The 21418-nt window shown below is 39.6% G+C and overlaps 1 protein-coding gene across 2 annotated transcripts in view; it reads left to right on the top strand.

Moving 5' to 3' along the window:
- Txndc11 (thioredoxin domain containing 11) overlaps positions 1-21418 on the top strand; it is a 62082-nt gene that overhangs the window by 13153 nt on the left and 27511 nt on the right. The window contains exons 4-5 of one of the 2 annotated variants that reach the window (XM_004855864.3): positions 2032-2161; positions 12397-12490. In XM_004855864.3, the coding sequence (XP_004855921.2) occupies positions 2032-2161; positions 12397-12490 (224 nt within the window). The remainder of the gene's footprint in view (positions 1-2031; positions 2162-12396; positions 12491-21418) is intronic. The other variant, XM_021237258.2, reaches the window with a different exon arrangement.

Genomic DNA, 21418 nt, shown 5'->3' with positions numbered 1-21418 from the left:
ATTTTGAGATACAGTATTGTCTCATATTGTTCCCCTCTCCCCAGCTTTTGTAGAAAGATTGAAAGGAACTTTAGAAATATGTAATCCAAACCTCTCGTTTACAGATGAGGACTCTGAGGTTGGTACTCAATTTGAAGTGGCCACCCTTCCCCTTTGCCTGTTGAAGGTTTGGGTTTTTTTGTTTGTTTGTTTTTGGTACCAGGGATCGAACTCAGGTCCTTATGGTTGCAAGGCAGGTGGTGGAACCACTGAGCTAAATCCCCGGCCTGCCTGTTGAAGTTTTACTTGTTTAAGTCAGTTCAAACTTCTTCCTATTCATTTCAGCACTTTTTACACATTTTCAGTGTGCCTAAAACAGTGTCAAGGCACAGAAGTTCCCAGAAGGTAGCTTTCTCATGTCTTATCTTAGAAGCCTCCAAGCCTTTTATATACATACACACACAAATGTTTCCTGTCACCTACAGGGTCTTGGGAGCATTCTGAGCAGTCACGAGATTCTTCCTGGTTATTAATGCTCGAGGATGTGTTCATTGGGTCTCATTACTGAGCAAAGTACTGCTGTTGTATGTTTTTGTCGCTGCTGTTGTTTGAGTTTATTACACTGGCTTGTCTCATAGTAGCTGCTTAAGGAAGCTAATAGGCTTTCCTGTTTGGGGAAAGTAGGTTTCTTTGGTTTGGATTGATCGGTCCAAAGGAAGCTTATTCAGGTTCTAACGCAGGGAGTTTTTTCTCAAAACCCGGTGTCAGAACCGGCTACACCAGATCAGCATGCCTTGTGTCAGTGGCTGTAGTTTACAGGTAAAACATTCAAAATCCTGCATTGTGGAATCTTGTTAGCCTTTACTGGACTTTAGGACCCACCAGGGGAACTTAGCAAGCCCTCTGGCTTGAGTAAATGAGATTTCTGGCTGGTTGGCTCCTTTCTGCTAAACAAAGTAAGTTAGCAGATGCTTTTTCGATTTTTTTCTTTTAAGTTAAAAATTGTTGATTGATGGGACTGGTGGGAATGGTAGTAATCTTTAAACTGAACTAATTTGTGGTAAGTCTTGAATTGATGGAATTCTTAGGTCTTTCTCCCAGCTGTGCAAGTGGAATACTGTTTTCACTTTTTCATGCCAGTGTTCTTTTGGCATGTATACACTGAAGAATTGTTTATTTCATCATATGTGTGTATGTGAATTTTTGTGTTTATGTTAAAGTATTGTGCTACCTATGTTACTTTTAACAATAAGCCTAATATCAATTTCATTTAGAGAGATGAATGGTTAAGGAGTTGCTGAATTTCACAAATTTTACATACCTCCCCACCCTACCACCTATCACCCAATTGTACTTTTCTGAATTGTGTGAGATTGAGAGAGGGGGTGAGCATTCAGATTAGTTTAAGAGGAAACTGAATGATGGTGGCATTATTTAGCAGTACTGGATCCGATTCCTGTGTCTCCAAGTATAGCTGTAAGGAAAAAAAAGGAAGATTGTTTACACAGCTTCCTGACTTCACATTTCCACCTAGTTTTTTCTGTTGCAGCAAATTTTTAAACAAGATTTGAGGTTCACTTAGTGATCCTTTGTATAAGCACCTATGGGAATATTTAATAACTACTTTTTAGTAGGCCAGTGGCCAACTTCTCAAATTGTTCCTTATTTCAGTATAATATATAAAAGGACTCTGCTTACCTACCTTGAATTGTGAAAAGATCCTGGAATCCTTTAGCATGTAGTCAGTTTCCAGGGCTGGCTTTTTTGTTTTTATTTTTAAAGAAATAGTGTGGGAATTAATTTTTTTTTTTTTTAAATTCAGAGACTAGAATGAATTTAGTTTACAGTTGAATTAAGCGCATGGAAGAGTAACAGCCACTTGTACCTCTCCTTACCTAATGCTGATTCTTAATTAGCTCTCCAGTCACCCCCTGACCAAAGCAGGCTCCTTACCTCTGAACCACTCAGGTGTTAAAGTTGATTATTTTAGCTATATATTATAGGTTTAATGCATGATGTATTGTTTTTACTTTTTCATTTTTTTGGTACTAGTTTTGGACCAATCGAGTACAAAGGCCCCATGAGTGCTGTTTACATTGAGAAGTTTGTCTGCCGGGTGATGAAACCACTTCTCTACATCCCATCTCAATCAGAATTACTAGATTTTCTCTCAGACTACGAGGTATCTGTCTTTCATATCTCCTCTATTCCCAAGGCCTTTTATTGGGTTTTCTGGATTATTTGTAATAAGTTTTTAAATTTTATTTTTAAATACTTTCTGAATTGCAGCAATTAAAAGATCACATATAATAAGCCCTGGTTAAATGCATTTTGAGATACTGATCATAAGGATGGTTTGGCCAAGTGAATTTTAAGAGAATAAAATACTTGCTCTTTTTTTGAGACAGGGTCTCACTGTATAGTTCAGGCTGAACTTGGACTCACTATGTAGCCCAGGCTGGCCTCAAACTTGTGGCGTTTCTCCTGCCTCAGCCTCCCGAGTGCTGGTATTACAGGCAAAGGCCGCCATGCCTGGCTACTTGCACAATCTTGTCTGTATTTTGCTTGGAAATTTTCAGTGAACTTTCCTCTTGCCTCACAGAGAAAATGAGAATTAATTTAACTTACATTAGACTTTACAATTTGTTAACTTACAGTTTGCAACTGTAAATTCCTAAAAATTTGATGGCTTGCAGTAATGTATTACGAGATACCTGGCTTTTCTCATTTGTTGTAGTTAGATTCTTTTTAAAACTGGAAGTTTGTTCCTTTCTGTTTTATTAAGTGTGTAACTATCTGAAGGTCCCATTTACAGGAAATTTCATAACTTTAATGACATGGCTTCTTTTGCAGTTTTGTTTTGTTTTTTTTGGTACCAGAGATCAAACTCAGGACCCTGTGCTTGCAAGGCAGGTGCTGGAACCACTGAGCTAAATCCCCGGCCCTCCCAGCCCTTTTTATAAGCTTTATAAATGCATGTTCAGGGAAGCTTATTGAGAGGCCAGGATTAAGATTTCATAAAATAAACTTTAAAATTATAAAAATAGTTCCACAAAAGCATTCCTTTAGACATATGTAAGATGATACTTGGATACAGTAAGTAAAATTGATAGTTAGGTACAACAAAATCAAGGCCATAAATATGTGCTAGAGATAGAAACCGTATGAATCTAGACTTCACCAACAGGCAGTTGGAAATTGTGCCTAGGTCAAAACCCCCACACACATTTGTTTTTGTTTTTGAGACAGCGTCTTGCTATGTATTCAGGCTGCCCTTGAACTCACTGTGTAGCCCAGGCTGGTCTTGTATGCAAATATATTCTCCAGCCTCAGCCTCCGGAGTGCTGGGATTACAGGCACGCAGCACGACACCTGGCTTGAATTTTACCTTTTGTACTGTGTGTAGTTGGTGTGAATATTTTCATCAGAACATCATCTTTTCCTTCATGTTAGAAACCCTGTTTCTGTGTTAACTGTTAGCAGATTCCCCAAGCAGTGTTGTTAGTGTCAAGTTGCTCAGTTGGTAGTTGTTAGATACACATCACTGTTAATTTCCTTAATCTTACGTGGAGAAAGAGTGGACTTTTGTGCACCTTGAAGGCTTGTCTTCCATCTGCCTTTACAGGGTGAGGAGGAGAGCTATGCCAAGAGGTAGGGCACCTGGGCTTGGTTCCTTTGGCAGAACTGGGTCTGTGATTTTAGGCAGGTTATTCACTTAGTGGGTATCAGGGGCCATGCTGACACTCTCGTAAGTGCAGTAATGTTGTAACCAGTGAGTTTCCCCATGGATATATGGTAGGTTGCAGGCAGTGTCACTGTAGGTAGTTTAGCAAAATAGTGAAAAATCAGGAGCCAGACATGAGATCAAGCTCAACTCTGTCATTTTCCATTTGTGTGGCCTCAGGCTAGTTATGTAGAATTTTTTGGGGGGTGGTGCTTGGGTTTGAACCCAGGGCCTTACATATGCTAGACCACTGAGCTACATCCACAGCCCCTACTTAGCCCCTTTAAGCCAATGTCTCACATGTAAAACAGGGATGTGGAAGATGCCTAGGGTTTAGTCCCAACCAGTGAAAACTTTCATGGAAACAATTCTGGATATTTAGGATTATTAAGAGAATTTTAAATGTGATAATACTAGACTTGTATTTTTAAAAATTTTGTTTTGTAATTAAAAAGTCATTCTTCAAATAGGCTCTGTTGGGTTGTTTGTAGAGTACTTTGCCTGGTTTTAATTGAAATCTCTTTCTTTATTGCTATTGTTATTGTTGTTATTATTATTATCATTTTTATTTTGTAACACTGGGGATTGAACCCAGGGCCTTGAGCATGCTAGGTGTTCTTTAAATTTTCATGTAAACCCTTCTACAAAGGAAAGAGAGAAATAGAAGAGCTGTGTGACAACGAAACTGTTGTTCCCAAAAAAGTGGGAGAAACTGAGATCCCTTCACCTAATAAGACTGAGAGGCAGCTGCATTATTATTTTCAGTTTCATCAGAGACTTGTGTCCAGAAAATTCTGTGGCAGTTTTTCTGTATCAGTTCTTAGCAGAGGTAATGTGGTAAAGGAGGAGGACTCAACCAGCATTCTAGAGGCATGGGTTTTAGCCCTGACATTAGCAAGTCTTAATTTCTGAGTTTCTCACAGATTTCTTATGTCTAAAATAAGAGAATCAATTTAGATGTACTCTACTGACATTCTGACGTCCGTGATGTGTAGAAGTTGGAAAGAGACAGACAGAAGGTTCGTAAGTTTCTGGTCAGGAAAGCCTTTTCCTTCTTTTGTTCTTTGTTTGTTTGTTTGTTTTTTGTTACCGAGGATTGAACTCAGGACCTTGCACTTGCAAGGCAGGAGCGGTGCCACTGAGCTAAATCTCTGGCCTTCTTTTGTTTTTGAGACAGGGTCTCCCTGTGTTGCCCAGGCTGACCCTGAACTCCTTCCTGGCTTGAGTGATCCTCCTGCCTCAGCCTCTCAAGTAACTAGGACACCACACTGCACCCCTTTTTTTTATTGCCTTGATGTGCCTAGTGTCTCCTTGAGTTGCCTCTGTAGGAGAGAGCCATGCACATTTGTGACTGAGCTGCAAGGCTGGGTCCTTATCTTCACCCTTTGTATCCTTTGAATCTGCTTCTCAGAAGTACTTTCAGAGATCATGTTCCATGTATTGATATGGAGTTCACAGCAGACTCATGACATTACTCATGCTTGATTTAATTAAAAGTAAATACAGCAGACGCTGGGGATTTAACTCAGCGGAACCACGCCTGTCTTGCAAGTGCAAGGTCCTGTGTTCAATTCCCAGTACCAACATTTTTTTTAAAAAACCCAAAACACTAAATACAACAGTGATTACAGTGCTTTTAAGTAGGAACCAAGCCACATGTAGTGGCACATGCCTGTAATCTAATCTGTTCAAGAGGCTGACTTGGGAGGCCGAGGCAGGAGAATTGCTGTGAGTTTGAGGCCAGCCTGGGCTCATAGCAAGACCATCTCAAAAAATACTGAAAAAAGAGGCTGAGGCAGGAGAATCATAAATTCTGAGACAGCCTGGGCAACTTCAGAGCCATTCTCAAAGTTTTAAAAGGAGGTGGGAACATAGATTAACACTCCTTTGATTATATCCCCAGTACTACCCCCTCACACACACACACACACACACACACACACACACACACACAATTGAAAACAACCCCCCACAGGAACCAAAAGACTGCTGCTAAGATGGGACCCCCAATTTATTGGTTTGTGTCTCCCTTTAAAATGCCTTGCTTCTCCCCAAAGCTATGGATAACTTTATTATGTTAGTATTCATCCTTTGCTGAGCTTCTCACTAGGATGAAATAGTCTGTTTATCAAGAGATGATCGGGGCCAGAGATTTAACTCAGTGGTTCCAGGGCCTGCCTCATATGTGCAAGGTTCCGAGTGCAATCCCCAGTACCAAAAAAAAAAAAAAAAGAGATGATACTGGATTGACTGTAAAATGACTAGAGTCAAGCCCAGCGTGGCACTTCTGAATCATTTATCTTGTGAAAGAAGCTGTGTTAAATTTATACACATGCTTTGTAAAGTGATATAAAGACAAAATTCCAGATCCAGAAATGAAACCACTGTCATGTTTTAGTTGAATGTACAGGAAAGTTAAGGTTATTTTTTGGGTTTTTTTTTTTGGTACCAGGGATCGAACTCGGGTCCTTGCGCTTGCGCAGCAGGCAGTAAAACCACTGAGCTAAATCCCTGGCCCAGTTAAGGTTATTTTTGGAACCCCTTTTCTAGTATGGTATGGTTTGTTTGTTTTGCAGTGCCGGGGACCAAACTCAGGTCCTTGTGCATGTGAGGCAGGCTTGGTGCCACTGAGCTAAATCCCTGGCCGTTTGTTTGTTTTTTGTTGACCCAGGTTCTCGCTATATTGTGCAGGCTGGCCTTGAATTCACTATGTAGCCCAGGTTGGCCTTGAACTCATGGTGATCCTCCTACCTCAGTCTCATGTGCTGGGATTATAGGAATGCACTGCCGTGCCTGGCTGAGTACAGTATGCTTTTGGGCGTTCTGCTGAATTAGGGTTTCTCAACCCTAGCACTAATATTCGATATTTGGGGCCACTTAACTCTGTTGTGGGGGTGGTCCTGTGATTTACAGGATATTTATCTGCATTGCTGGCCACACCCCTAGATGCCAGTAGCATTGGTTTCTCTCCCACTTGTGACAGTCAAAAATATCTCCAAATATTGACAAATACCCCTGACAAAACTGCTCTGAATGATTCTGTTTCCCCAGTTAAGGCCTTAAGATGAAGTGTCACAGGTGTTAGTACAAACACATCTTTTTTCATGACACACAAAGCCATAATCTAACATTTGGAAGTTTATCTGCTCTTAATGGTGGCAGCAGAGAGAAGATGAAAGTTAAACAGTGTTTTGACTAGAAAATTCTGGAGTGTTATCTGTGAAGTATTAGAGCCAGGATTTAGTTAGACTGTCACTAATATTCAACTTTTTACTCTATTTTTACTCAAGGTCTTTCTTTTCTCAAAAGCACATATATAGTGCTTTATTCATATATACTTATTCTATCATTATCAAAAAGAATGCTCTGTCTGTTTTTTTGATGGGGGCTGGGGATCAAACTCACACCTTTTAGCCATATATATGCTCTGCCATTGAGCACATGCCTAGCCCCAAAAGGAATGCCTCTAATTGTATCTTGGTTTGAATTTTTATAAGTTTTACAGTTGAATCCACTCAGAAGCCATTTTGTTTTGTTTGATTTTTTTCAGTACTGGAGATTGAACTCATGCTCTACCACTGAGCTACATTCCCAACTTCCTTTATTTTTATTTTGAAACAGGCAGGGTCTCTATAAGTTGCTGAGGCTAGCTTCAAACTTGCTGTCCTCCTGCCTCAGCCTCTCAGTTAGCTGAGATTACAGGTAAGCACCATTGTGCCTGGCAAGAGAAGTGAAGTGGTTTCTTTTTTGCATTGTTTGTCTTGCTATGTGGGTTAGCGTGGCCTTGAGCTCCCAAGTGCTGGGATTACAGGCACGCACCACCACGCCTGGCCGAGAGTAGAAGTTTTTAACCAATGGAAAATGTTTTATTTGACTTCATGCATAGCTATCTCAAGTCTACCTCAGTCAGATTGCTAATTATTAACCATAGTTTTATGTTTGTGAGATATGACTGTGAGCCCGGGTGCAATTTTAGAAAAACAATTTTACCTTTACATAAACCCCACAGAAAGACGTTAAAGGCTGAAAAAACATTTTTAAGTACTTAACTGTAAATTTGGATATGCTTTTGTCCTTATTGGCAAGAAAATATACTGAGTAAGCTGTGCATTGGTAACCACCTTTTAGCTTTCCGATGTCTTTGAGCTGCTCACCTGCCTAGTAGCTGTTCGAGGTCAGTGGACTTTACAGATGGTATGATTTACCTAAGTGGCGACTAAACTGTAGCCTGGAATCTGGAGTCTTCTTGTGTCCCATATTCCTTCCTCAAAGTAATGTTTAAGGTCCCTGAGTTGAACTTCACTCTCTTTCTAGAGGTTAAAAATTCAAGAAAGGTAGGTATCACGGCACTTGTAATCTCAGCACTCGGGAGGCTGAGGCTAGAAGATCAGCAGTTCAAGGCCCTCCTGGGAGGGATAGTGAGACCATGTCTCAAAAAACAAAAAATTACAGATAAAATTTTAAATACTTATTTTGTATCAGTGTTGAACCTTTTTCTTTCATGGCACAAAAATTTGGAAGGCATTGGCTTCTTAATGTGGTTGTAACTTTTCTTTATTTTTATGAATGGTTTAAGAATAAATAGCAATAAAATATGAAGCCATGGCACTTAACTTACTGTTAAAGCAGCAGTTTTGTCATTTCCTGTTATTGAGTCATGAGTACATAGTCTGCAGAACTGGGAGTGATCTGTATACGTAATCACAATCTATCAGGGTAATATTGAGACAGGGTAGGGTCTAGAATTCCCTTCCTAGATAAACACTAAAGTGATTAACTACTTTATAAATCAAGAATATGGCTAAAACCTGCAGTGAACTTGCCAGAAGATACTGCAAAGGGAGGTCGAGAGCTTTGTCATCTGTTGCAAAGTATGTTAAGAAGTTCATTCCTTGAGAGTTCTTCCTGCCTGTTTAACATCTAGACAGGAAGATGTACTTTATTATTGTGGACAACACAGTCAAACAGAATCCAGTGTCATTTTTATTTTGGTGGACATTAAGTTTGATTAGAAAGAGAATAGGATTGAGTAATGGTAATGTTTTCAAAGCCCCTGGTTTTATAGTTCTTCTAATTTTAATATATGTATGTTTAGATATCATTTATCTTAGGTATTGGTAGCTAAATCAGCAGAGCTTTCCTTTTTATTTTTATTTACTTATTTTTGTAGTACTGGGGTTTGAACCCAGGGCCTCTAGGCAAGTGCTAAGTCTTTTTGTGAATTTCTGTAATTTAAGAACAGTTGTGTAACAAACATCCATTCATTGAGTCTTCACAGTTTGGTAAACCAAAGTCTTTTAAACTTAAGTGGGATAGGAAAAGACTTGGGAATCTTTTGGAGAGGAAGACGAAGTGTTAGGTAAATTGGCAGGTGAAAGAAAAACCTGAGCATTTCACAGAAAAACCTGTAATGCCTGGCTTCTAGTATTATATTACTCGTAAGTAAAATATTGTCTGAATATTAAGCAGACAGATATCATTTCTGTCAATTTATGGGTTTGTAGCACCGTGAAGAAAATCATTTTACACATCTTAGTTGTAAGTTAATGTTAATGCAGAAATATTTCAAGTGCCTTTGAGTAAAAACACACCACGGTAACTATTCTCATTGGCCGCTAGAGGGTGTGTGCGCCTTCTGCTGAAATTTATACTACCAGTGGTGCCCACTTCCACAAGAAATATTTTTGTTAAAGATTTGCCTGTCTCCTATAAATAGCTACTTTTCAACCTCCTTATAACAGGTATAAATATACTATATATAAAAGAATTGAATTAAAAACAAACTGGTCAAGTTATTATCTGGCCCTCGTGTCTTGTTTTTTGCTAAATTGTGAATTTGGTGAAAGATCTTTGTCCCATGTATTTATCTTCTTATCCTCATGCAATTTTTTTTTTGTTTTTTATCATTGTTATTATTATTAATTTATTTATTCATTTTGGCTTTTTGAAACAGGGTCTCACAATGTAGTTCAGATTGGCCTTGAACTCACTATGTAGTCCAGGCTGGCTTTGAACTGGTGTTGATCCTCCTGCCTCACCCTCCCAAGTGCTAGGATTACAGGTGTGCACCACTATGCCCAGCTGTAGTGATTTCTTAAATAATGATGGAGCTTCTGTTGGGAAGACATTGAAATCTTGGGGGAAAAGTTGCAAAATGCTCTACCTACAATGTAACTGAGCTGGTTTGGCAACTTTTAAATAATAATTTGCAATAGAAATAACAAATAACCATTATTTCATTTGATTTCCTCTTTTTATTATTCTGAAGTATTAATTTTAGGTTATCTTCTGAGGCATGCTAGTTTTCAAAATTCAGTCCAGACTGTTCACAGTATTATGCCTGTCAGTTGTCATTTAAAATACACTTTGCCTGCTTCTCGTGTTTTAAATAGCTAGTATTTTACAAACCTTTAGTCATCTTACATAGTTACTGAATCTTAGTTCTTTATTTCTTTGGCACTGAAAGTGAAAATAATTTTGCTTATGGGGCTCTTTTGCACTGTACTGGTTGATAAATTTCTGTAGTCAAACTTAGTTCCTCTGAAGACAGAGGCACCTTCGTCCAAGCTATGAAAATTGCAGCAGCGATGCCACCAATGAAAACAAGCTTTTGTACTATAGAAATGTCCACACAGCACACTTGCAAGTGGTCAAGCCTTTATTCTTTTGCGGGGGGGGGGGGGGGGGGTACCAGGGATCAAATTCAGGATCTTGCACTTTAGAGGCAGGCGCCTGAACCACTGAACTAAATCCCCGGCCCTGCCTTTATTCATTTTTAAAGGTTCAATTTAGATTTCTCTTTGAGACTCAATTCATATTTGTTTTACATTCTTTAATTTGTGTAAATGTTTGTATGTATGTTCACTTATTTGTATGTAATTGCATACTCACATATGTACATGCTTATGGACCACATCCACTTCCATGAAGCTACCTCAGATAATGCAATGTTATTTTCTAGCTAGGGAAGATTGGGAAACGGCATAGTGGTGCATAATCCCAGGACTTTGGTGTTTTTTGTTTTGTTTTGTTTTGGTTTTGGTACTGGGGATCAAACTCGGGATCTTGAGCTTGTAAGGCAGGTGCCAGAACCACTGAGCTAAATCCCCGGCCCCAGCTAGGGAAGATTTATTAATACTTAGAATGAATTTGGTTTTGATTTGAGAAATTGGTCAGATTTTTAAAGAAAGCTAAATTAGTCTGTTTACTTTGAATTGGTTTCCATTTTTGTTATGTCCAATATTAACTAGGTGGCTAGAATTTCTGAAGATTTTATTTTCCTTTGTTCTTTGTAGGAAAGCTTCTTTTATCATCATAGAATGGTATGAAATCCTAGGAACCCAAATACTGTAAGTTTCCTTTAGGTCAGTTGGTGGTTGTTTGTTTAAAATGTTTTTAAAGAGTAGGCCAAAGAAAATTTTGTTTTCAGTAACTGTTTTGAAGCTGGAGATGTAGCTCAGTGGCAGAGTGCACACATGCTTAGCATATGCAAGGCCCTGTGTTCAAATCCCACAAACAGAACACAACATTCAAACAGAACTTTGCTTTTTTATTTCCTTAGTTTGAGAAATTGGTTATTTTTTAGATTTTTCTCAATATTAGGATAAAACATTCCATTTGAGTTTCTTTCAGATTGAAAACCAGTGATTTAAAGTTGAAGCTTATGAGCTTTTAAGCAAGTGGTTTAAATTGGAAAGGTAACATGTTCCACTACAGATCAGATTTTCTCTCATATACAATGTACTGATGTAAAATTTTACCAAGAAATTAAATTCCCACTTACTAAGAACATTGTGCTAATGGCTTTAGTGCTGGGAAGGATTCTACACATTTGCCTCTTGCTTTACAGTTTATCAGGCTTGCTCTTCACAGTAACCCCGTTAAGAACTGGCTTCATTTGCCAGCGAGGAAACCAGTGCTTCAATCAAGGTTCACCTGATGTTATGCCTTAGTTCCCTAGAACTTGGACTTGAGCTTAGGTCTTCTGACTCTAGCACTTTCTTTCCTCAGGGATTTCTTTTAAGACAGATACAATTATTACAGGACAAAACTGGACAGAGTGCTGTAGGACCTCCAGAGAGGGAAGAATATACTTTGAGCAGGAAGATAGAATGTGTCTGGTAGGGGGACAGTTAATTGGTTTGGCGGATTGAAGGGCCATTTGATGCTAAGCTTAGAGATGTGAGTCAGCAGGTGGAAATGAGTTTGTGAGAGTGGAGAAGCCAGAGGGCAGTACCAATTAACCTGATTTCCAGCAAAGTGGGAAGGTAAATTTAGAACGATTGAGAGGAGGCAATTGAAGAAATCATAGAGGAGTTACGAGGTATTACTGCTATAGCTTACAGTTGTTAAATTAAAGTGAGTGAATGCTTGAACTCTGGTGAAGTTTTGAGCCAGGGGCTTGGAGAGGTGGAAAGACTTACTGAGGAAGAAGGAAGTTTCAGCTTTGATACTCCTGAATTACCACTGTGCCATCCTATGAAGGCTGCTGCCACTCTATCCCTTACTCTGATGCTGTCTAAATGGAGTTCAACCCAGCTGTCAACTTTGCTCAGGTGATTAGGCTTTTTAAAAACTGAAATGCAACAAAGCGCAGTAATTGTCAAATTATAATACCATGTCACTCTTGTATATTTAAAATTATTGCATGCCAATAGTGCCTCAGTCACCTAATTGTGCTCTTGCTCCTGCAGCCTGGAGTACTTGGGTACTTTGAATTCAGTGGCTCACCCCAGCCTCCTGGCTATTTGACCTTCTTCACCTCAGCGTTATATTCATTAAAGAAAGGTAAGACTGAGTTATATTAAGACAGTACTTTAATAGAGATGTAGTTATTTTAACAGTTTTCCATATATTGTCATTATTATATTTTCTAATTGCTAGATTCCTTTTCTCAAGGTGTTTTTAGTAATTACATTGTTTAATGCTGTTGTTAATAGTATACTATTTCAAATACATTCTCTTTTTTTTTTTTTTTTTTTTTTGGTGCTGGGGATTGAACTCGGGTCCTTGTGCTTGCACAGCAGGCAGTGGAACCACTGAACTAAATCCCCGGCCCTCAAATATATTCTCTTAAATGTTTAGCTTTTTGAAAATACAACAATCATGTTATGCAACTATGTATTTTGTACTTTAAAATTTATTATATTATAAGGGCCGGGGATTTAGCTCAGTGGTTCCACTGCCTGCTTTGAAAGCACAAGGACCCGAGTTCAATCCCCAGTACCAAAAACAAAACAAAACAAAACAAAACAAAAAAAAACCCCACAAAATTTATTATATTATAATCATTATTAATTATGTAGTTAAAAGTTTTTGTCAGAATTTTTAGTGGTTATCTAATCCTGTCAGGTGGATATACCGTAACTTGCCAATATACTTCCTTCAAGGAATATTTTTATAAATATAAAAGTCATATCACATTCAGCATGAGCCTACTGCCAGTTTCATTCTTCTCAGATCCACATTTCATTTAATTAGTTGGAGTCCTGCTTTTTTCATTAAACGTCATATATCCTACTCATTTTTCCAAATTGCTCTGTGTCTCCTTTGGTCATGACTCGAAGGCCTGTCTTTCTCTATTGGATACATTCATCTGCTCATTGACTGTGTCCTTCTGAGGTCACTAGTCAAGCCTGACTTGGCCAGCAGACTGCCTCTGCCTGTCCTAGTCCTGCCTGGAAGGAAGGCTTAGGTGCCTGCAGCCCTCAGGCCCACCCTTCCTCCCCTCAAGCCCCTCACTCATCTTTCAGGTTCCAGCTCAGATACCACTGTTACAGTTCAATACTTTGTCCATCACCCCGATCTGAGTTGGGTACCCCATTGTTTCTTTCATGGCACATGACACAGTTTCCTTTATGTACATAGCTGTAGGATGATTTGTTTGATGTCTGTCTTCCCCAGACTCTGAAATTCCTGAGGATAAGGAACATGGTCTTAAATTTAGTGTTTTTCTTCAGTGTCTGGCACATAGCAGGGGCTCATTTAGTCTTTGTCACAAGTGGTCAGAATAATAGCCCAGCATCTTACCCCAGCAGATCAACCAAAAATATGTAACTCCTGAGGGTGATGTTACAAGCCTGTAATCCCAGCTACCCAGGAGGCTGAGACAGGAGGATTACGAGTTCAAGCCCAGCCTAGTCATTGTAGCAAAACTATGTCAAAATAAATAGGGTTGGGGCCAGGGATTTAGCTCAGTGGTGCCACTGCCTGCCTCACAAGTGCAAGGTCCCAGGTTTGATCCCCGGTACCAATAAATAAATAAATAGGGTTGGGGGGTGTGGCTCAGTGGTAGAACACCCCTGGGTTTAATCCCCAGCCCCTCATGCGCACACACTCAAATACAAAGTAACCAAGCACATCTGCCTATTACTGGTTATGGGATGACTTCGGTGTTGTGGTTTTTTTTTTATTAACACAGTATATCATGAATACACCAAACAGTGATATAACTGGCCATTTTAATATATACATTGTCTTAGGATTTCATGCACAGAGAATTTACTGTGTTTACATGTTTGTCTGGGAGACATTTGGGAGGAAAGTAAGCTGTTATGTATGTCTTCTGTCCACTTGAAAGTCTGAGCTGCACAGTTTCAAGTGGCTAAAAAGACTCAGTGAATCAAAGTTTGAACTTTGAAAACAAAATATTGGGAACTTCAGTAAGTTTAAGAAACAGACATTCTGCCAGCTGTGCTGGTGCACACCTGTAATCCCAGCTCTCAGGAGACAGAGGCAGGAGGATCGCCATGAGCTTGAGGGCCAGCCTGGGCTACAAAGTGAGTTCAGGGCCAACCTGAACACAAGGCGAGACCTTGTCTCAAATTTGAAAAAAAAGGGACATTCAAAGCTCTTCATGGAAAATTAAATAAAGCCCTTCAAAGAAGAAGACTTGAATTTTTTTTTTTTTTGTACAGGGATCGAACTCAGGACCTTGTGCTTTTGAGGCAGGTGGCGGCACCACTGAGCTAAATCTCCAGCCCAAGAAGACTTTAATATTATATAGAAAAGGATAACTTATAGTAGTCCACTAAAATGATGGTAGCATTCAGGCTTTGTATTTCAAGATTTTGGAAGGATGTTTTATTTGGTTAACTTATATTGTGTGCTGCTATGCCATGTTAGTGAGAAATAAGTAACTCATCTTAAACTATGTTTTCTCTCAGAGGTTTCTGAGAAACCTTTCCAAATACAAGACAGTAGTGCCTTCCCTCTCTTTCTTTAAGCAGAGGTAGGGTAAAAGAGGAACAGATGAAATAGAGGTAAAGTAGGGCCAAGAAGGACAAATAGCTAAAAAGTACTCAAGCCAGGCATAGTGGTGTGTGCTTGTAGTCCTAGCCATTCAGGAGGCTGAGGCAGGAGTTCAAGGCTAGCTTGGGCAATATCCCAGGACCCTGTCTGAAAAAAACTAGGGAAAGGGGCTAAAGGAGTTAGCTCAGTGGTAGAGTGTTTGCCTAGCACCATCTCCAGCACCACAAACTGCAACAAAAAGACTCAAAAGTACAGAATGAACCTCCTTAATCAAATCATTAGTTTGTTTTTGTTTTTTTAGTACCAGGGATCAAACTCGGGACCTCCTGCTTACGAGGCAGGCAGCGGAACCACTGAGCTAAATCCCCGGCCCCAAGTCATTAGTTTTGACAAATGATTATGTGAGAGTTCTCATTATAAATTAGATGTTTTCTGATTTACCTTTTTCTGTATTTGTTCCCAATTGTGTGATTCTAGTTGGATTTTGTAATATGCTGTTGCGTGTGTAAAGTTTGTAGGAGCCGAGATTCAGTTTAGCTAATCCTATTCTTTTTTTCTTTCTTTTTTTTTTTTTTCTGGTGGCTAAGTTCCCACTTAAGCTTAGTGAACCATTTTTAGAAGAAAAAGACAAATTTGAAATGTTGATTTTCCCATATATGTCCACCAGGAAGGATTACCTAAAATAAATCCGCTTGAGCCATCTGGGTTTCCCCCTTTTTCTTTCTCTTACTCTGAAGTCAAACAGTATTTTCCTTATTATTAATAGCAGATTTGTGGTAAGAGAGGCACATGTACACTTTTTTTAATGGCACGGTTGAAATGTAAATTCTAGGTCGATGTCCTGCTTAGATTGTGTACACAAATTAAGGCCTGAGAAACATTTAACACACTTAACAGTTGCTTATAGAGTGCTGAGCTGAGGAAGTGTTTACATTTAGTAGTAGAAAGCAGATACTCTGGTTCAAACATACTTGTCTTCTCATTGCCTTAATGATTTTTTTTTCCTTGTGATGCTGGGGATAAAACCCAGGGCCTTGCACTTGCTAGGCAAGCACTCTACCACTCAGCTATGCATCTAACCTGCCTTGATGATTATTTTAAATTGCCACAGAAGAAGCCAGGACACTCTCTGAGTTCTACATTTGTTTCTTAAAAATAGTTAATCACCAGTTCACAAATAATGGAGAGTATGCCGTGTATGAAGTGTCATGACAGGGTACTGTAGGGTGTGCCAAGAGTTCATTCCTGCCCATCAAGATGTGAGGGTTGAGGTTTTTTTGTTTGTTTGTTATTCTTTGAGATAGGGTCTCTCTTTGTAGTCCAAGCTGGTCCTGAACTTTTGGCAATTCTCTCATCTTAGTCTCCCAAATGCTGGGATTGCAGGCGTGCGCCCCCACGTCTGGCTAAGTTATAAGGTGTATTTCTGTGGCATTTTACCATTCTATTAGGGCCATTTCTTTGTTGTTTGATAATCATTACATATTGTAAAGGAAATCAAGCAAAACTCATTTACTGTCTCAGCACCATAACATGAACTGCTTTCACTATTTCCTTTTGTCTTGGTTGCCGGTGGACCTCTTGGACTTCATGCTGGTCTGTCAGTGGGTGTAGACCCACCTGCTTGTGGTGTGGGCAGGAAGCCCTTGTTATGTTTCTGCCCATTATTTTCCTGCCTTTTTTATTTTTACCATTTTTTATAAAGAAGTTTTATATTTTCATGTAGTCCTCAGGTTCATTTATTTTTTTCCTGAAAATCTGATGACTAGTTTACTTCTTTTTAGCACTTTGTGCTACTTGGCTTTAATTTGTCTTAAAATGATAGAAAATACAGTTGCTTGGGCCGGGGATTTAGCTCAGTGGTTCCGCCACCTGCCTTGCAAGCACAAGGACCCGAGTTTGATCCCCAGTACCAAAAAAAGAAAATACAGTTGTTTTTACCTCCTTCTCATTGGCTAATCATTTGCAAATCAATGCTTTTTTCTCCCACATCTTGTCCCCTGCTTTTCCACAGAACACATAATTTCGTGGAGTTGGGTCTGTTCCTGTGTTTTCTCTTGGTCTAAATAATCATTTTATATGAGTCATGCAATTTCCTGCTTTGTAAGTTATTATTGTCTGGTAAAATGTAGGCTCCACTTCCTCTAGTTTTACATTTTGTGGAATATTCTTCTATAGTCATCCATGCTTTTGACTGGGTTTTGGTTCCAATTACAGATGAATAAAATGCTTGAAGATAGTTGACATGATCATAACATTTACCTTCCTTTTCTAGGATCACAGCATGATTATTCCTTTATTTAAACCTTTTAATTTTCCATAGTAGGTCTTACAAGTCTCTTGTTAATGTTTAATCATTTTGAAGTGCTAAATGATTAACTGTGGGCTGGCATTCTTTGGTATATTTCAAGAGCCTGAAGGAAACCAGCTCTTATATGCTGTCCTCTTCCCAGACTGCAAAGCCTATTCCTCTGAGGACTGTTTGATGTTGGCAGGCAGCCTTCATTATTCTTTTGCCTTAAGAAAATTTGATAGAGGGCTTGTCTTTTTAACTTGCTTGCCTGAGTTTTGTTTTTGTTTTTTAATCTTGTGATTATTTCATCATTCTATAAAGATGTGTTCTGGTAAAATGTTACCATTCCTCTGTGATTTGGCAAGTTTTTGAAACAAAATCTATAGCAGAAGTTGATCCTGCTTTCCATCCAACCTACAGAAGAAAAGGGGGGTGGGTAGCAGTGGCTGGAGGGTGGTAGTGCCTGCCTGATGGGGCCTATAAATTTGAAACAAAATATTTAACTTTTCTACTTTTGAATCTGTCTATCTGAAAATTGGGGGAGGATGGAGGTTAGGATAAATGCTTTTTTTTGTAATGCCAAATCATGTGTGAAATGTGTGAATGGAACAATAGTCTTAAAGTTTGTAATACCTTAGAAACTAGGCCCCTTGGATCTTATCTCAAATAAGTATCACCTCTGCTTTAGAAAAAGCATCTACACAAGAAAATATGCCACTTGGCTGACATGCAGGCCTGTCTTCCCCATCCCTTTCTCTCTGACACCCGTACATGCCTCTTCTGCATGCCCTTGGTTCTGAGTATCGTGCTGACCAGATCTCTCCCACCAGAGCAGGAGTGTATATGTTCAGATAATGCACACTGAGTGCTTTGTTGTCCTGTTCCTACAGCTCTAACATCCTGATTGTAGTTGTAGCTAAAAAGGTAAATGAATGACTGGTAAAGGACATATGAGAAAGATTGTAGCTGTGGAATTTTAAAGTTTGGGTGGATCTCTACCACCACCACCATTTCTCCTGTGTCGTCCCTTTTTCCTATTTCTTTCACTGGCTTCCCATTGTCCCTTGACAATAGAATCTTGATGAAGTGAATTAAAATTTACGTGCTACCTAAATGTCACCTTGAAAGTACAGTAAATTATCAACCATAGCTGTGTTTCCGCTCCCTTCTACCACTTTGGAGATTTCTAAACTTAGTTAACCAGGGAACCTTAAAAATACCTTCGGGAAATATAATTGGTCCTCTTTGTCTGCAGATTCAACCAGCTGAGGATCAAAAATAAATTTGGAAGGGCTGGGGATTTAGCTTAGTGGTTCTGCCACCTGCCCTGCAGGTGCAAGGACCTGAGTTTGATCCCTGGTACCAAAAAATAATAATAATTTGGAAAAAGAAATTACCTGCTCAGGATGCTGAGGTAGAGGATGGCATAAAGCCAGGAGTCTGGAGCCAACCTGGGCAACATAGCAAGACCCCCGGTCTCAGGAAAAGAGAGGAAAGGAGGAAGGCAGGAAGGCAGGCAAACAAGCATCGAGTGTGGTAGTACATGGCTGTAATCCCAGCACTTGGGAGGCTGAGGCAGGAGAATCACCGCAAGATTGAGGCCAGCCTAAGATATATAGTAAGTTCAAGAGCAGCCTAAGCTACATAGTGAGAAAAAAAAATTGCATCTGCTTTATTATGTATAGATTTTTCTCTTACCGTCATTCCCTAAACAATACCACTTTACTAAACATAGATACTATAAGTAGTTTGAAGATGATTTAAACTATATAAGAGGATGTGTGTAGGTTATATGCAAACACTGTGCCATGTTGTATAAGGGACTTGAGCACCATCGGATTTTAATGTCCTCGAGGAGCCCAGATAGACTACCCAGGGACAGGGCACTGCTATGATGAGTTGGTTAGAGGAGGACCGTCTGGTTGCATTGTGGTTTCTCTGCGTCACCAGGTGACATCTGCTGCTGCTGCTGTGGCTTGCTGGAAGCAACTTCTTCTACACCTTTACAAATGAAGCTTTTCTGGAGTACTTTTCTGTTAGATTGGGAAATTTTGTGCAACATCAAGAAATCTGGAGGATAGGATTTCCTTGTGTGTGATATTTTTAAAGGCTTTGGAAAAACAAGGGAACGCCATGGGAAACTGACTCAGAGACTGCTGTGTTTTCTTGTGTTCCTTGGGGCCAACTCTTGGGTTTTTGGACAAAGCATTGGGCTTTCTATGAGTGAAATAGGTTCTGGAACCACTTGGATTTCTCAGATAATCTCATTCATTACCATTGGTCTCACTCAGAGAGGGAGATCTTTTCCTGACTTCAAGCTGTGGTCTGAGATCCTCTGGGTGATCACTAATCCAACTTAGAATAAACACAGTAGAAATTCCAAACCTTTTGTCTCTACACCTAAAGCTGCCTTTTAACTATATTGCCATTATCAAGAGACTCTTCATATTTAGAGGAAGAGGAAGATGTTTTTATTTCCATTATAACTCATTTCTTAAGCCTTTTTAATGCTATTAGATAAGAACCTCCCAACAATTGAGGTTAGCTTCAGAAGCAGTATTTTTCTTTTTCTTTTTCTTTTTTTTTTTTTGGTACCAGGGATCGAACTTGGACCTTGGGGTTGGAAGGCAGGTGGCAGCACCACTGAGCTAAATCCCTGGCCCAGAAGCAGTATTTCTTAATTCAATAAATGTTTGAGAATCTATTGTGTGCCACAGCTAAAAAGATGAATAAACTTCATTCCCTGCTATCAGCGGGGATCATTAGCTAGTGCAGCCAGTAGCTCCACTTGCCTACAGTGAGAAGGCAGTGAAAGATCTGTGACAAGCTTCCCTGGATGGTGGAGGTAGGACTGCTCAGAACAACCAGTGGTGGTGGCCAGGTGGGTTTCTCAGGGGTCTTGGCCTCTAGGAGAGTGTGTGAGACACTGCAGAGTGGAAGCTATTGGTCTGAGGAAAGTGAAAGCTGCATCCACTTTTGCTTTGGCTGCAGAAAGTTAAGAACCTAATTAAGTGTTCAGTTACAGACAATATCTTGATTCTTTGAACCCATGAATTTGAAAATTGCGCCATTTTCATTTTCTTATGTTTTGATGTAGTGTACCTTTGCACATATTAAGTTGTCCTATTATGGGGTGTGTTTGTATTTGTGTTAGTCCTATTCATGTTTTTTATTTTTTTCATATTTGGAAGCTAAGACTCCTAGACAAAGAAACAGACACATTGAAATCTTGAAAAAAATCCTAGGGATCACATAATAAAACCACAGGCTTATAATCAAATGACTGTACAAACAAACTGATGTTTGATTGTGCACTTCTGGGAGGTAGGCACTTTATCGGGTAAGCCTGTCTTAACTAGCACCCTTTGAAGTAGGAACTCTTATTATCCCAGTTTTACAGATGAGGAGACTGAGGTTCAGAGGAAGCTGTTAACATATTCAGGGTCGATGTGGCAGGCAAAATAATGGCTCCCAAAAAAGGTTCACTTCCTAACACTAGAATCTATGTTATGAAATATGCTGTTACATGACAAGGAGGAATTATGGTACAAGTGGAATTAAGTTGCTAATCAACAGGCAGTGAGATAGGGAGATTATCCTGGGTTATCTGGGTGGGCCCATTGTATATAATCAGGAGGATTCTTAAAAGTGGAATTGTGAGGTAGAAAAATAGTGTCAATTATGTAGTCTGAGAAAGACCTGTTCTGCTATTGATGGCTTTGAAAAGGGAGGAAGAGGACTATAGCTAAGGAATGTGGGCAACTTGAAGGGCCTGGAAAACACTGGGAAATGGGTTCTCTCGGAGCCTCCAAAGTGAACATGCCCTGCTGACAGGGCAGGGTCGATTTCAGTCCACAGACTCATTAGACTTCTGACTTCCAGAACTGTGAGATAAATTTGAGTTGTTTCAAGCCACTAAGTCTATGATAATTTGTTTAAGCAGCAACCCAAAGCTCATCATCCAGTCACAGGCAGGAAATGCAGGAGCCGAGATAGGAGCCCAGACCCATGATACACAGAGCTCATGTCTTCCAGCACTCCTCCATCCTGCCTCTGGCTCCTGTGTCCTACTGGGATGAGACAGCTGGTATGATACAATGATTTCTCCTGGCCTGCTCTAAATGTATTGCCTTTTCTTGGCTACATAGTATCTGCCTTGCTAATTTTTCAAGACC

Source organism: Heterocephalus glaber, unplaced genomic scaffold (assembly GCF_053883595.1).
Source record: "Heterocephalus glaber isolate CG9 unplaced genomic scaffold, H.glaber_assembly_v1.0 deba00000943, whole genome shotgun sequence".
Classification (NCBI taxonomy): Eukaryota; Metazoa; Chordata; class Mammalia; order Rodentia; family Bathyergidae; genus Heterocephalus; species Heterocephalus glaber.
Note: the sequence above shows the minus strand (reverse complement) of the source record. Positions and strands in the feature narration are given on the sequence as shown.